Here is a 16,948-nt window from a genome sequence, read left to right on the forward strand (position 1 = left end):
AACAAATAATAAATTTTGAACAGCTCTAACTCAGGTTCTTTTTCCTCACACACGTAGGATGGCCAGTTCTCCTCATCTTCCTCAAACAGTCACTTAAATACTATATCAAACCTGATAAACCTAATAAAGAATCACTAACCCACAAATGTAATTCTGTTTTATGTAGTTTTTAAAAATACCAATCCCTCAAATGAATAAAAATACAGGTAAGTGAAATGGATCTGCTATACAGATGTTTTTGCTGTTGTAGTAGAATTGTCTTGGTTATTCCAGCAATAGGTGTGTGCTACACAAACCTATCACTATTATAGTGAATGATCTGCTGTCATGTTCCTCCAGTCCTCTCCAGTGCTCCGTTTGTTTGTGTTTCTCTCTCTTCTCCTCACTCCTCTCTGTAAGGGCGCCACTCCATTCCGGGTCCCCGCCCTTGGCCAACACACCTGGTTGCAATCGTTTGAGTCTTGCCTGATTGATTGTAACAACAACCTTAATGAAAGTATATGAATCTAGATAATGAATCAAGATAATGTTAAAACACATATGAAACAATGAAGCCTTCATTCAGTTTAATTTAACCAGCCCATAGTTATCCTTCTTGTAAACTTAGGCTGCTGAACAGGGTTCTGCTTGAGATCATTTCCTCTTCAAATGGAATTCGTCCTCCCCACTGTCACCAAGAGCTTGTTTATAGTGTTTTGTTGAATAAATAGAATTCTCTCTCTGATATTATAAGGTCATTACTTGTATTATAAAGCATGAGATGACCGTTAATGTCAAATTTAGGTCACATTTAATTATACATTTAATTGTAACTGTTAAAGGTCCGAGGCATTCGGATAGTTGGTAGTCTGTGCCTCATTTTAGTAACATTTACCAGTATTTAAAATTAACAGCCAGGAAGGCTGCTTCCCCACAGTTTGGCAATGGAAATCTAAAACGGTGAGTTAGAATACAGAGTGAGTTTCAGAAACATAAGAAGGTATGAAGGTAAGAAGGTTCAAACTGATTTTGGATTTTATATAAAAGTAAGAGTATTTTCAAATCCCTACTGTAGGATATTGTACAGGATATTGTGGCTCTGCCAAAAATGGACTGATGCTGTGTGGTTTTTTGTTTTGTTTTGTTTGTTTTGTTTTTTGCTGAGAGAAGTTCGGGAGACAATTTAGCAGTTTACACTATTTTGTAATCAGGCAGTTAAAGATTCGTTAAAGACACAGGTGTCAATGTCAGGCAGTCTGCACACAGAGAAGTGAAGTACAGTTCAAAATTCAAAATATATATTAGACACATGAAAACAGGAAATAATTGTGACTGGCTATTGATGGGGAGATGCCGTGGTTATATTTTAATTTGAAAAAACAAAAGCCGGAAGAGTAACAGGATATTTCCGTTCCTTTGAGTTGTCGCCGACTCAGGTCTGCGGCAGACGGAGCAGCGGTGAGAATGCAGAGATCTTGAACACAACTGAAGTAAATTTTTCCCTTTTGCTTTTGTGGACTGTCATTTTCTTATAAGGACTAACGTGTTGTAGCCGGAACGACCAGGTAAATGATCACCTTCATTTTTTCCTCCAGTTTTTGTGCAAACTTTTGCCCATTCGCTAGCCAACCCAGGCTAGCAGCCTGTTACCTGTAAGCCTCTGCTTAATGTAGCTGTTAAAGCTAAATGACGACACTGTTTAATAGATGTTTAAGTGGAGAGAAAGAAATGTTTTTCGGCTCATATTGTTAGCTTACTTTGGTACATGTGGTTGACTTCAGTGGCATGTTGTCTTTGGAAATAGAGGAGAGAGTATGTGACTTTCAGGAGATTAAAAGTGTCAGATACTTCGTAATCCCTCTAAGAATCCTCACTGAAGCTGTTGGGTTTAATCAGTGAGTCTATCTTCATTTCGAATTCATGGTCCATGTAAACAGAAAGATCGCAGAATAGAATACAATAGAACAAGTTGGGGAGTTTTGCCAAACCAGACTGTGTTGCTACAGCTGCACATTAGAATTCTAACCAGAATACCTTTTAAACCTCTTCAACAAAAGGTTCCTTTAAACCTTTCCTGAAGTAGACAGTGATGGCAGCACCACTCCCTCAAAAGAGATTTGTAATTCCTTATTTATTATTTTAACACCTTACTCATTACAGTTTTCTCTATTAATTACCCTGGCAGTTTTGATATATTTAGGATTGGAAATGAAGTTCAGGCACCAAGGTTAAAGAGCAGCAGAACAGCAGCTGAAATTCATAGTTTTATTTCTTGCCTGGCACTCTTGGAGAAGTGTGATGTCTCTGTGGGGTGTGGTTGCAGGTGCAGTCAGTGCTGCTTGTCTCCTTTACTACTAAGATGTGGGGTGTATGTCATGTAAGATAGACTATCACTGTGTTCTGGTGTATTGGAAACCAAACGTCTTAGTTTTTGTGAATGAAACAATGAGCATGAAGCTGCTGACACCCAATTTATTTCTGAATGTTCGGCAGCTCAGTTCTGTCCTCATGATGTCCTGACAAATTCTGGTGTTAGAATTCCGAATAGTAGGTCCTGTCTATGTTTTCACTTTGATTCAGACTGGGGCTGCTCAGCAGGGACATGGTCTGCTCTTTTCTGTGGGACAGTAGTTATTTTTAGAGTCTTCCTGCACTTCAGTGAACACTGTGTGTGTTAACGAAGAAGACCAAGTTGTGCTGTTCAATAATTTATGAGCTGCTCTCTCTTCTTCTGCATCTTTCTCCTCCTTTTCCAGTTTAATCTACTCTGTTAGGGACAAAGGCTGAATAGCTTAGTCTAAAAAGCACTTAGTGGAGCTCAGAGGTGCTTTAGCAGTGGAGAGAGGCTTGAAATAAGATGTAACAAGATGCAGAAAAAAATAGGTATTGATAAAATATATTCCACATATGCACTACAGGCTCACAGTATGAGATACTTTTATGAGAACTTTTGATATTTGAGGGTGTGTGGACTGGAGCCAGATCTACACTCAACAAAAATATAAACGCAACACCTTTGTTACTGCTCCCATTCCCCATGGGATGGACGTAGAGACCTAAAATTCATTCCAGATACACAATATAACCATCCCTCCCAAACAGTGGTCACAAATCAGTCCAAATGTGTGGTAGTGGGCACATCTGCTATATTGAGATAATCCATCCCACCTCACAGGTGTGCCACATCAGGATGCTGATCTGACATCATGAGTAGTGCACAGGTGTACCTCAGACTGCCCACAACAAAAGGCCACCCTGGAATGTGCAGTTTTGTCTCACAGCAAAATGCCACAGATGCCACAAGCAATGAGGGAGCGTGCAATTAGCATGCTGACAGCAGGAATGTCAACCAGATCTGTCGCCCGTGCATTGAATGTTCATTTCTCAACCATAAGCCGTCTCCACAGGCGTTTCAGAGAATATGGCAGCACATCCAACCGGCCTCACAACCGCAGACCTCGTGTAACCACACCAGCCCAGGACCTCCACATCCAGCAGGTTCACCTCCAAGATCGTCTGAGACCAGCCACCCAGACAGCTGCTGGAACAATTGGTTTGCACAACCAAACAATTTCTGCACAAACTGTCAGAAACCATCTCAGGGACGCTCAACTGCATGCCCGTCGTCCTCATCGGGGTCTTGACCTGACTCCAGCTCGTCGCCGTAACAGACTTGTGTGGGCAAATGCTCACATTCGATGGCGTCTGGCACGTTGGAGAGGTGTGCGCTTCACGGATGAATCATGGTTCACATTGTTCAGGGCAGATGGCAGCTGAGAATGTCCCAGTTCTTGCATGGCCAGCATACTCACCGGACATGTCACCCATTGAGCATGTTTGGGATGTGCTTGACCGGCGTATACGACAGCGTGTACCAGTTCCCACGAATATCCAACAACCTCGCACAGCCATTGAAGTGGAGTGGACCAACATTCCACAGGCCACAATTGACAATCTGATAGACTCCATGCGACGATGTGTTGCACTGCATGAGGCAAATGGTGGTCACACCAGATACTGACCGGTTCTGGGTCCCCAGACCCCCAATAGCGCAAAAAACTGCACATTCCAGGGTGGCCTTTTGTTGTGGGCAGTCTGAGGTACACCTGTGCACTACTCATGATGTCAGATCAGCATCCTGATGTGGCACACCTGTGAGGTGGGATGGATTATCTCAATATAGCAGATGTGCCCACTACCACACATTTGGACTGATTTGTGACCACTGTTTGGGAGGGATGGTTATATTGTGTATCTGGAATGAATTTTAGGTCTCTACGTCCATCCCATGGGGAATGGGAGCAGTAACAAAGGTGTTGCGTTTATATTTTTGTTGAGTGTATATAGAGGCACTCAAAGAGGAGGTATCCATGTTGCTCTGATTTATTTTATTTTTGAAGATCCAGACTTGGGAACAGTGGGTTTATAGCAGTGTGACCATCTGTAAGTGTATTTAAAAATAGAAAAATCCTTCGGTGAACTGTCAGTGAAAACCGTAGTTCGGCTTAGGGCTGTGCGATATGACCAGAATCTCATATCCCGATATAAGAATTCTATCGTCCAGATAACGATATAAATGGTAAATGGTCTGTATTTGTATAGCGCTTTACATATCACAAAAATGTAACATTTTCTGTAAATTCTGTGACTCTCGGGCAGCTTGAGTTGCATGAAGTGTTTCCAGCTGGGCATCGTGTACCTGGAGTCGAGTGTTTTAACCGATGCATGAAACGATACATTTTTAGACATAAGTTATAACGGCCGCCGTTTTCTTTGTGAGTATTTATTACACGGCGTGCTGCGGGGAAAAGCCTGTTCTAACGTTTGAGTCTAAGGTTTTGTTTTGTTTTTTAGCACCTGGCGTCTTTTTTTTTTTTTTTTTTTTACTTCTCATCCGTAAATAATCTGCTCTTTCACGTGATTCAGTTTATTTTGAAAAGTCTCAACGGGATCTTGAGCTTTATTGTGAAAGGTTTATGTGGAACATAAACAAGCGGACACGCGATGGTGTTACCGTAGTTGTTGCTAACCACAACGCATAAAAACAGGCGCTTGTCCGTCCTTAGTGTGGCTATATTAAATATAAGAGAAAGAGAGAACTTTAAGAAATTGATATAGCCACTACAGTGACCATCAAAACGGTGAAAAAATATTGCTGTAAACAGTTTATTTTGCGACACACAATCTGATATCGTCGTGTTGGTGTTGTTCCCAGATCGTCATACTAAAACATTTTGTTCCAGGATCAACATTGCAAGTGACCAATCAGAATGTTGTGACGTCATACTTTTGCGACTTCGGGAAAAACCGCCGTAAAACAAAAAACTGTACTTAAGCTGCAAGAAACCGCCTCTGTCCTCCGATCAACGGACCCTAACCCTAACCCTAACTGTAACCCTTTAATAAACGGTAAGCAGAACTGATATTGTCCTTGCAACATCGGAATTTCATAATGCACGAATGGCTTGGTTCGTAAAAGAATAACGTCACAACAATGTGATTGGTCACTTTCAATGTTGAACCCGGAACTGGAAACAACACCAACACGACGATATCAGATCATCCATTTTGGCACACCACGAAACAAACGGTAGCGTAAAATGAAACGATAGACGTTTTTACATCGTCATCAGATATATATCATTATATTGAACAGCCCTAGTTCGGCTTAGGGATTTTCTTGGCAACTATGTTCTTAACCGACTAAACAAGGAAAAAAAATTAGGCTAACCATGACTAACAGTTTTATTTTTTTAAAGGCAGTCTAAAACTAAGAAACAATGAGATATCATGTTAAATTTGAGAACTACTTAAGGTCAAAAACTCATTAAACAAAGGCATTTGAAACCATTGGTCACATTCATCAACAATGCGTAACTGTGCGTCATCTCGCATCATGCATTATGAACATTGCATGTTATATTTTGGAATCACATTGGAGTCACTGTTTCCAACAAGTGCAATCATTCAATAGTTATCAGAGCTCAGCACTGCCCTCTGTCAAAGCTTTAATTTCTGATGTTATGCTTTAGATTTCTGTAAGGATAACTTGGAGAGATCTTAGCACAGATCAGAATTTACTCTGCCTGACAGAGGGATGTTGCCTGTACTATGAAGCACAATTTGGGGCTTAGTGAGGTAACTTTAAATTTAATCCTGGATTTTCAGTGTTTATAAGGTGGTTTGCTTTTTACCAGGTTATAACACCAGATCTAATTAGTCGAAAGCAAGTTACTGGTTACTTTCATTAACAACAACGATGGCAAAACCATCATGTGGCTCCGCCACCCGCTTGTTTATTTTCCACACAAACCTTTCACAATTAACCTCAAGATCCTGTTGAGACTTTTCAAAATAAACTGAAATGATATACATTATTCTTATTTCTCAGAAAACTGTACTATGCAAATTATGCCGCAAACTGTCCCCACCACACTCAAACACGGTAAACCTCTTCTACCACCTACGCAAGAATGATGTGAAAGAGCATGAGGAGAGTTTACAGCTGAGAAGCAAAAAAGAGCCTTCAGGTGCTCAAAATAAACCTTAAATGTTGGAACAGGCCTTTCCCTGCAGCACACCATGTAAAAAATACAAAGAAAATGGCGGTCATTACAACTTATATATCTAAAATTGTATAGCTTCATGCCTCTGTCAAGCGACACCCAGCTGAAAACACTTCACACAAGTCGAGTTGCCCGGGATTCACAGAATTTACAGAAAACGCACTATTTCTCGAAATATATTGCGATCGGGATATGAGATTGTGGTCATATTGCACAGCCCTATATATCACAAAATGGTGCATTTTCTGTAAATTCTGTGAATCTCGGGCAACTTGACTTATATGAAGTGTTTTCAGCTGGGTATTTTGTACCTGGAGTTGAGTGTTTTGACCAATGCATGAAACTATATATTTTTAGATATAAGTTGTAACGGCTGCCATTTTCTTTGTGAGTATTTATTACATGGCTTGCTGTGGGGAAAAGCCTATTCTATCATTTGAGTCTAAGGTTTTTTATTTTGACTCCTTTTTGCTTCTCATCCGTAAACTCTCTCCATACAGTTTCACATGATTCTTCTGTAGGTGGTAGAAAAGGTTTGTCGTGTTTGAGTCCATGGTGGGTACCGATTTCCTGCATAATTTACGTAGTACAGTTTTCTGGTCCATGTCAGACTTTTTATAACCAAACCATGTCCAAGCTACATAGGTAGCCACTCATTTAGGAATAAGGTCCTCGACTTGTTTTTTTTTTTTTTTTTAACAGGTCCTTTAACAATAGATGTTTTAATTTCGTCATCCGGCATATTTCATCATATCACGCAGCCCTGGCTTGCTTTGCAGTTTAGGGCACAGGGAGACCATAGTGTTCATTAGTTCTCCATCAGGATCCCAAAGGCAGCTGTTGGCTATTGGGAATCCTCTAGTTCCAATGTCAAGTTGATCTGTACGTCCATTTAAAAAAAAAAAAAAAAAAAAAAAAAAAAAAAAAAAAAACCCAACCACAATCTTAAATGGTGTATACAGCAAAATAATATATATAATAATATATATATATATAATAATATGTATATTTTATATAGAGCTGGGCGATATAAAATTTTTCATATCACGATATGTTTTTTTCATTTCAGGCGATAACGATATCTATCACGATATAAGCCAAATAACTATATTTGTAAGATTTAAATGTGCCGTTGCTCACAAGTAAAATGTGAAATAATCAGCAGCTTGTTTTGATTTAAATATTTATTTTCCAAAATAAGTTCAACAGGGTAGATGTACTTAAGGAACATGAGACTTTTTCAGATAAATAAAGGCAAATATTGCAAACTACACAAAAGGCAGCCGCTAAAGCGTTTAAGTTTCAAAATAGAACAAACGAAACAGACGACTAAATTGTCAATTCCACTTAGAAACAAAATATTAATTCTAAAAATAAATCTTAGTTTGTTTTACAGAAGAACAGACAAAACTGACTAACTTTTGTCAATATCAAATAAACTGAGAACTAAAAGGAAATTCTCAATCTCTCCTTGTTGTATAGCTTAGCTTTTCAAACAGTTTTAACAGTTACTTTAGTCTGACAAAAGCCGAATGACGAATCAGCGCTTCCAGTCAGAGATTGAGCATGCACCGCTTTATTGTATTTCCAGACTTGCTTTCGGCACAATTTACAGTGCGCTACTCTGTTTTTTGTCAGACTTGAAATAGCCGAAATACCTTCACACTACGGAACTTCTATGGCTCTTCCGTTCGACAATCTCTCCGGCATTGGAACCATCATCGGTTTTCTCTTCGGTAACCTTCGGTCACGCTGTCGGTTGATTTTTCTCTAGTCTGCACACTCATTTCCTCCATTACCCTGGGCGGCATGGCGGCTGGCTGCTTCCCAAACAAATACACATGTGCGGCTTGGCACGCACGTAACAAGTCACGTGACGTGACGCTGCGGCTGTGATTGGTTCGGCTCTGCGCTACTTAATTTGGATTGGCTGTTCAAGAGCCTATCGCAATAGTTTAATTTTTCTATCGAGAAAAAGTTATTTCGCAATACATATCGTTATCGTTCTATCGCCCAGCTCTAATTTTATATATATATATATATACATTTTTGGAAACTTAAAGAAATATGCTAGAAAATATTACTCTCATTGTTAACATCACCCACAGTATTCACCGAATGAGAATATTTGTTCCCAGTATCCACAGCTGGGGTCCTTGATTGGAGCAAAGTCTGAGCCAAATCTTGTGTGCCTTGGTGCTGTCTTTCTACTAACGCTAGATAAACTAAACTGCCTTTGTTTTTTGTTTTTTATCCTATGTCTCAAAGAATTTTGGAGGATGGCAGGTCATCCACACTGAGCACTTGGGAGAGCACAGGAAAAAGACAGAAGGTGAAAGAGGAGCACTACTGGTGTTGTGCGATGGAGCGTGCTCACAGCCTCCTCCTGGACGAGGAGGCATGTAATCAGGTGGGCAAACACCAGAAGGCCGAGTTCATCTTGGAATGGCTTAACCACCTAAAGAGGCTCCTCCCAGTCACTGACAGGGTAAGAGGTCATATGATCATGGAAAATAAAAAGGAATTAATTGTGTAACTCTGAGAGTGGTAATTCTATTAATGTTTGTTACCCATTAGGTCGATATCAGACAGAACCAGCGGTGTTTGGTTGACCAGCTGTGGGAAATTCTAATTAACTCTCCAAGCGGGCCTACCCGCTGGCTGTTGGCCCACTGCTTGGCTGTGCTCTATCGCTTAGGAGACCCCATCCCATCCAACTTAATGGTGGAGAGGTGTAACGACATAATACGCAGCAAAGATGACTCGCCGTCAGCCCTTCCAACCCGGTTGTAAGTCTGGATACATTTATGATCACGAGGGAAGAAAAAAAAACTTTTCCTCTTTTCCATCCCCTTAAAAATGTGGGTGCAGTACCCATTCAGGGAGCATGTGAGACAGTTGTTACGATTCGGTGTTGTCAGTGTTTTGTTTTAGGCGTGACGGTTATGTTTCCTGTTTTACTTTGAAGGTCTGTTGTATCTCAGTGTGTTCAGTTTACGCTTCCTTGTCTCGTCAGTTCTGATTTGCCCCAGCTGTGTTTCCCTCCTGTGGTCCATTCCCTGATTGCTCCCTCTATGTATTTAAGCCTTGTGTTTCAGTTTGTGATGGTCGCGATCTTCCCCCCCGGTTGTAAATAGTTTGGTGTTTTGATGTAAATAGCTGTCGATACTTTCGTTTTGGGATATTTTTGTGGAAAACCGTAGTAGTTGTTTTGTTTTTTTCCCCTTATTTTTATTGTTCCTGTGTTGCACGCCGGTTGCCTAGGCCGGGGTGTAACACAGTGTTAATAACAACAGTGTTATTTTTTTGAAAGCTTGAAATTTAAAGAATAAATCTCTATTCACTGATGTCACAATTGGAAATGTTATTGTGATGTGATTATTTGAATGAAAATGAAGCTGAAAACTTTTTAAGACTTAAAATATGTTTAGTTCAGTTTTCAAGCTAGTTTTTAAATGCAGTCTGTGGGCCGTTTACACTCTAAACATTGCTTGTTGATATTTGTTCACATTAAATGAGTCATTAAATGCTATCAAGCTTCTGAAAAGTAAGGTTCTGAAATTGAGTATGAACCGTACTATAATTAATATAATTGTAATATAATTTCCACTGATTTCCATTTTTTTTTCTGTCTGTGACGACAGTGGTCTCAGCTAATATATATGGCTCTTTCTTGCCCTCCTGTTTTTTTTTTTTAAGATAAATATCATGCTGACATGTGTTAATATTCCACCACAAAATAGATGCTGTTACGAAATGCGAAATTCATGCTTGCTGATGTTTAGGGTTTGTTGAACACGCTCCCTGTCCCTATGCAGTTTTTCAAACCTTGGCTCCTCTAGTCTGCATGTTGACGTATCCTTAGGCAGGATGTTTGAACATTGAGCTGCAATTACATCCACTTAAGTGTGAGTGCGTGAAGGTTAAAAAGCCCCTTGGCATACAGTAGAAAAAAGTGTTTGCATGAATGTGTGTGTGTGGGTGAATAAGACGTGTCAATAAGTAAGTGCTTTCAGAGTAGAAAAGCACAATATACAGGGAGTGCAGAATTATTAGGCAAGTTGTATTTTTGAGGAATAATTTTATTATTGAACAACAACCATGTTCTCAATGAACCCAAAAAACTCATTAATATCAAAGCTGAATGTTTTTGGAATTAGTTTTTAGTTTGTTGTTAGTTTTAGCTATTTTAGGGGGATATCTGTGTGTGCAGGTGACTATTACTGTGCATAATTATTAGGCAACTTAGCAAAAAACAAATATATACCCATTTCAATTATTTATTTTTACCAGTGACACCAATATAACATCTCCACATTCACAAATATACATTTCTGACATTCAAAAACAAAACAAAAACAAATCAGCGACCAATATAGCCACCTTTCTTTGCAAGGACGCTCAAAAGCCTGCCATCCATGGATTCTGTCAGTGTTTTGATCTGTTCACCATCAACATTGCGTGCAGCAGCAACCACAGCCTCCCAGACACTGTTCAGAGAGGTGTACTGTTTTCCCTCCTTGTAAATCTCACATTTGATGATGGACCACAGGTTCTCAATGGGGTTCAGATCAGGTGAACAAGGAGGCCATGTCATTAGTTTGTCTTCTTTTATACCCTCTCTTGCCAGCCACGCTGTGGAGTACTTGGACGCGTGTGATGGAGCATTGTCCTGCATGAAAATCATGTTTTTCTTGAAGGATGCAGACTTCTTCCTGTACCACTGCTTGAAGAAGGTATCTTCCAGAAACTGGCAGTAGGACTGGGAGTTGAGCTTGACTCCATCCTCAATCCGAAAAGGCCCCACAAGCTCATCTTTGATGATACCAGCCCAAACCAGTACTCCACCTCCACCTTGCTGGCGTCTGAGTCAGACTGGAGCTCTCTGCCCTTTACCAATCCAGCCACGGGCCCATCCATCTGGCCCATCAAGACTCACTCTCATTTCATCAGTCCATAAAACCTTAGAAAAATCAGTCTTGAGATATTTCTTGGCCCAGTCTTGACGTTTCAGCTTGTGTGTCTTGTTCAGTGGTGGTCGTCTTTCAGCCTTTCTTACCTTGGCCATGTCTCTGAGTATTGCACACCTTGTGCTTTTGGGCACTCCAGTGATGTTGCAGCTCTGAAATATGGCCAAACTGGTGGCAAGTGGCATCTTGGCAGCTGCACGCTTGACTTTTCTCAGTTCATGGGCAGTTATTTGGCGCCTTGGTTTTTCCACACGCTTCTTGCGACCCTGTTGACAAAATAGAATGAAACGCTTGATTGTTTGATGATCACGCTTCAGAAGCTTTGCAATTTTGAGACTGCTGCATCCCTCTGCAAGATATCTCACTATTTTTGACTTTTCTGAGCCTGTCAAGTCCTTCTTTTGACCCATTTTGCCAAAGGAAAGGACGTTGCCTAATAATTATGCACACCTGATATGGGGTGTTGATGTCATTAGACCACACCCCTTCTCATTACAGAGATGCACATCACCTAATATGCTTAATTGGTAGTAGACTTTCGAGCCTATACAGCTTGGAGTAAGACAATATGCATAAAGAGGATGATGTGGACAAAATACTCATTTGCCTAATAATTCTGCACTCCCTGTAAGTGCCAGTCCATTTACCGTTTTCTTATGTGTTTTTCAGGGCAGCCATTGCATGTCTTGGCACATTATATGAACAGCTTGGTCGGATGCTCATCGGCTGCTTCAAAGATACGTTAGTTTGCCTGCTGAAGGCTATGAAGAGTGCTGAGGTTTGTTCACTTATCTCCTGCTTTTGTAAGTTTCAGAAAGATGTAGAAAAGACTAAAGCAGGTTTAACAAATTGTCAGTGATTCTGCTGGAACAAAAAAGGGACACATGCAGACTAACCACAAACCAGACATTTATTCAGACATTAATATGTAATTCTTTCCGAGGTAGAATGATTGTACAGCACACATCTGGCTTTAAATAACAAGAACTGGGTTTGAATTCATTTTGGATCTGGGTCAAATATATAACACAGGGACATTTATATATTTACTTAAGTTTTATCTCAACCAGAAGCTTTTAGTAGCTATCATCAAGTTTGTAGCTCTGGCACAAGTATGGCTGAATATTTGTCTAACACTATATAGAGGGGTCCTCTAAAACTGTTGCCCGGCAACCTTTAAAAACACCTCCAAATTATTTCCCTTTCTTTCAGGTTAAAGAAGTTTAATTATACATTGGATCTTTGTGATGTCCTAGGACAAATACCTGCAATAATAGATTTATAATATTTTCCACATTATCCAAGACATGCGGTTTTAGTAAAACAAAGAAATACATCACCACAGCTCTTACATACAATTATAGGAAAGAAAATGCAGTTCATTATCAGGACCTTGTTCTGTAATTTGTGGTAATTCAAAGAAAACGTGCATGTGTTTGTGTGTGTAATTAATTTCACTTTGGGAAATAATGAAAAAAAAAACATTGGAATGGACTTCTGACACCACCACCTTTAGGCTAATTCTGGCTCTGGCTCATGTGTGTGACATCCCTGCCTGCCCTGAAACTGTGTAGTGATAAATGCTGAAAATGTTACCTAGATATTCTGATTGAGATTTTGAAGGGCTTTTCTCACTTGAACAGGTCAAAGTAGTTATAAGATAAAGAAAGATTTTAATCAGAACAGCTGCAGATTTGTGAGATGATTTTTCACAAATAACCTTCTGTGCTGCTCTCAGTCTCAGGGTCGCTATGAGATCATGCTCAGCATGGAGAGGATCCTTCGAGGTTTGGGTGTCAGTGCAGTGTCGTGTCACCGTGACATCTACAAGGTAGTGAGAGCCTGTCTGACAGACCGGTCCATGGCTGTACGCTGTGCTGCTGCCAAGGTAACAGCAGCCGTCATGTCTCATTTGACATTATTTATTATTTATTGTTCTTGTAACACCCTGTCAGTTTAGGTTTGATTTCCTTCCATGCAGCTAGTTTTAAAAATCAATCTGAATCTGGAGGTCTATGAAACTTTGTCTTGGTTTGTGCTCATTTTCGGCTCAGATGTTTGGATAGCTAAGTACTTCTGTGTGTCATCCGGTCAGGTTTTGTTGGAGCTGCAGAGAGAGGCTGCATTCTTGTGGACCAGTGAGCTGGAGAATGTGGCCACTGTGTGCTTCAGAGCTTTTGAAGGATCAAACTACAACGTCAGAGTGTCTGTATCCAAACTGCTGGGAATTCTCCTAGCTGCTGCTGTGGAACCGCGACAGTTCACTGGTATGACCCCAAAATAGGGCTCTGTAATATGTACAGGTTATCCGAACCCAAAGCAGCCCCAGACCATGACACTACCACCATGCTTTAAGTTATTTTAATAAAATGCTGTGTTTAGTTTTGTGTCAGATTTAGTGGGACTCAAGTTCAACTTTTGTTTTCTTCTCAGTCCACAGAATATTTTCCCAAAAGGCTTAGGGGTCATAAAAGACGGGTTTTTTTTGCCAAGTATAATGGCTGTCACCATGGTTCACTGGAATCCCAAAGTCTTAGAAATGGCTTTGTAACCCTTTCCAGACTGATGAATATTAATAAATTTGTCTTTCATCTGTTTCTTTAGATTATGGAATCATGCTTTGCTTTTTCAGGTCTTTCAACCTATTCCAGTTTGTCAAATCCGTTCTATTTTTGTGATTTCTTTTTTTACCAATCTAGCAGTAATCATTCTTGGGTGTTACTGGGTGTGAAACTGAACTCAGCTTCCCAAAAAATAAATAAAGCTACTTTGTATTTTTTACAAAAAATTATTTTTTTTCCTCCCGCTGCACTGTACCTATAAATAAGCAGCTCTCTGCATCAGGTTATGACAATAGATGACAAGTTCAACAATCAGTATGTCAGTGAAGACATATTCACAGATTACATATTATTATGTAATTTAATTGGCCATTAGATTACATTATTGGAGTTGTACAATTGCAGTTAGAGCTTCCCAGTGTTTATTAGATTTGCAGTCTCACACTGTAATTGCTGGGTGAGTTGAATTACCAACCCTCCACGTTGGCATTTACATGTATGTTCAGACAGCTATTTGCACATATATGAGATCAATAAACTCTATTGCCCCCCTCCTCCCCTGCAGCCCCCAGGCAGGGTGCTCGGAGTCAAGGCTCTCTGGAGGAGGTCATGGAATTACTGTCTGGAGGGTTTCTGCGGGGTGGAGGGGGTTTTCTCCGAGCCAGTGGAGACATGCTCAAGGGTACAAGCTCTGTCAGCAAGGACGTCCGCATCGGAGTTACACAGGTGAACCACAGTGACAGCATGGAATCATGCTATTTAGATGTTTGTTGTGAACTCACTCTCCCCTGCCTCTCAGGCCTACGTGGTGTTTGTCTCCACTTTGGGCAGCTCCTGGCTTGAAGCCAACTTCCCTGCTTTCCTGTCCTTGCTGATGGAGCTGGCGTCACACGTCAGGGCAACGCAGACACCAGCTGATGCTGCAGTGACGCGTCGGTGTGTCTCTTTTATCCTGAGGAGCACTCTGGGGTCTCTGCTGGGAGAGAAGGCCCAGATCAACGCTGTAAAACAGCTCTGTCTCGCTGTGGCCACACAGAAACGAGCAGTTGGTGAGCATGGTGAAAGGAAATTCTGTATATGGCTGTCTTCTCTGTATTAGACAAATGTATTAAATATATATATATAATTCACTCAATAACAGCATGTTATGATTGCTAGAATAGCTCCTGAAGGAACATTATGGAAATAATGCTAAAAATCATATAGGAAAATATCAGTTGTACCAACTGATTAAAGTCACTGCATATGAATATAAACAATTTTACAGGTACTAGCTTCTCAGATGTGAATTTTTGCTGTATCAGATTTGTTACCTTGTTTTTTTCTGAACTCTAGAATTTATTTTGACTTTTGGGAGTAACTCTTTTTTTCCCACTATTTTTGAACATTTGAAGCTGAAGAATCATCCAAATATTATGAATATTTTCCATTTTGATAATGAAAAGTATTATAAATAACAACCTTGTGGTACGTTTAGGCCAAATGTGAAGCTAAGTTCACTGTGTTACTCAAACAAATACAACTGTCTCTTGGGAGCAACACCCCTGAAACCTGATGTGAGAACAACTGTATTCCAAAGTACAGCCAGTAGCTAAAACAAAGTAACAGCAACACTTTCCCCCCCCAACGTTGACAGTCTTACAGTGATAATCTTGACCTTCATTTCTGAATGTTGGAGAATCTGAGCTTTTATGACACATCACCTATCAAATTTTTCAGTGAAGTTATTATCAACTTGTAAATTCCTGTAGGATGCACAGGAATCACCTTATATAGGTGAAAATGGGGCTGGGGTTGCTGGGGTATTGTTTTGCCAGATTTATTTAGTAAAATGTGCTAAATAAAAAAGGAAATAACATCCATATCCATATTTGGTGTAACTGGCTTCTGAAGCCATTTGATTTACAGTGTCATTATTTATTAAGTGTTAGTAAAAGTATGCATGTTTTTGATGATGTGTGTTTAGATGCTGCTCTGACTGACAGGAACGTGGAGACCAAAGTCTCGTCTGCAGATGTCTCAGCCAGTCAGCACATGTTGGTTTGCTGCCTGCTGGAAATGGGAGCATTGGTTCAGGGATTGGGATCTTCTGCGGCCCCCCTGCTCACAGACACTACCACAGGTCTGCAAGATGTGTTTTTCTATAGTGTTAAAGACACTCATTAGGGCCTGAGCGCTGACAGTGCAAAAGGCTTATTGTATCTGCTCCGTTTATTGTTGTTCAGGGAAACGAGTCACCTTGTTGACAGTTTAACCATGCTCAAAATCCCATTAAAAATTTTTGCACATACATCAGGTCTTGTGAAAACTTGTGTATTTTATTGGTCTTAGATATGTGCAGTGCAGAATGCTTCCATAGCGCCTATAAATTTGCAAACAATTAACTCCACCTCTGTCGTTCACATACATGTACGAAATTTGGCACACCCATGTAACATCCTAAGAGACACAAAAATTATTTTGGATTGATGTCCTAAACCCGACCAGCCATAAGTCCCCCATTTTGAATTTAATAGTTGATTTTGACATCTTTTTTGCATTTCCCACCACTTGTACTTTTTCAAACTCCTCCTGGGATTTAAGAGATTTTTTTTGAAGGGCGTGTCCGTGATACCATGAATAAACTTCAAACACTGATGATGTTTCACAGTAAAAATTAAACATTTCTATTGTACTTTAATGAACATCTTATCATCCCATGTATATAAAATTCATTGGTAGTTCTGTTCATGATATATATAGGAGCGGATGCATAATTAGTGGGTATTCTCCACCACCATTTAGTGGGCATAGCAGACCATCAGTCTGCCCACAACAATGAGTTCCCAGGCTCAGTTATAGCAAAGGTGGATCGCAACACAGCTCGACCACA

At 40.1% G+C, this 16,948-nt stretch overlaps 1 protein-coding gene across 1 annotated transcript in view; it reads left to right on the forward strand.

The window, feature by feature from the left end:
• The first annotated feature begins 1,405 nt into the window (after positions 1–1,405).
• The window catches only part of heatr5a (HEAT repeat containing 5a), a 52,532-nt gene continuing 36,989 nt past the window's right edge, over positions 1,406–16,948 (forward strand). Inside the window, exons 1-9 of the mRNA XM_085342576.1 lie at positions 1,406–1,544; positions 8,814–9,033; positions 9,123–9,334; positions 12,185–12,293; positions 13,254–13,403; positions 13,611–13,782; positions 14,642–14,802; positions 14,876–15,125; positions 16,043–16,198. Coding sequence (XP_085198702.1) covers positions 8,908–9,033; positions 9,123–9,334; positions 12,185–12,293; positions 13,254–13,403; positions 13,611–13,782; positions 14,642–14,802; positions 14,876–15,125; positions 16,043–16,198 — 1,336 coding nt within the window. The 5' untranslated portion in view covers positions 1,406–1,544; positions 8,814–8,907. The remainder of the gene's footprint in view (positions 1,545–8,813; positions 9,034–9,122; positions 9,335–12,184; positions 12,294–13,253; positions 13,404–13,610; positions 13,783–14,641; positions 14,803–14,875; positions 15,126–16,042; positions 16,199–16,948) is intronic.

This window comes from Diplotaxodon limnothrissa, linkage group LG19, assembly GCF_057381915.1.
Source record: "Diplotaxodon limnothrissa isolate DT_005_m linkage group LG19, D_limnothrissa_male_GT1.1, whole genome shotgun sequence".
In the NCBI taxonomy this organism is placed as follows: domain Eukaryota; kingdom Metazoa; phylum Chordata; class Actinopteri; order Cichliformes; family Cichlidae; genus Diplotaxodon; species Diplotaxodon limnothrissa.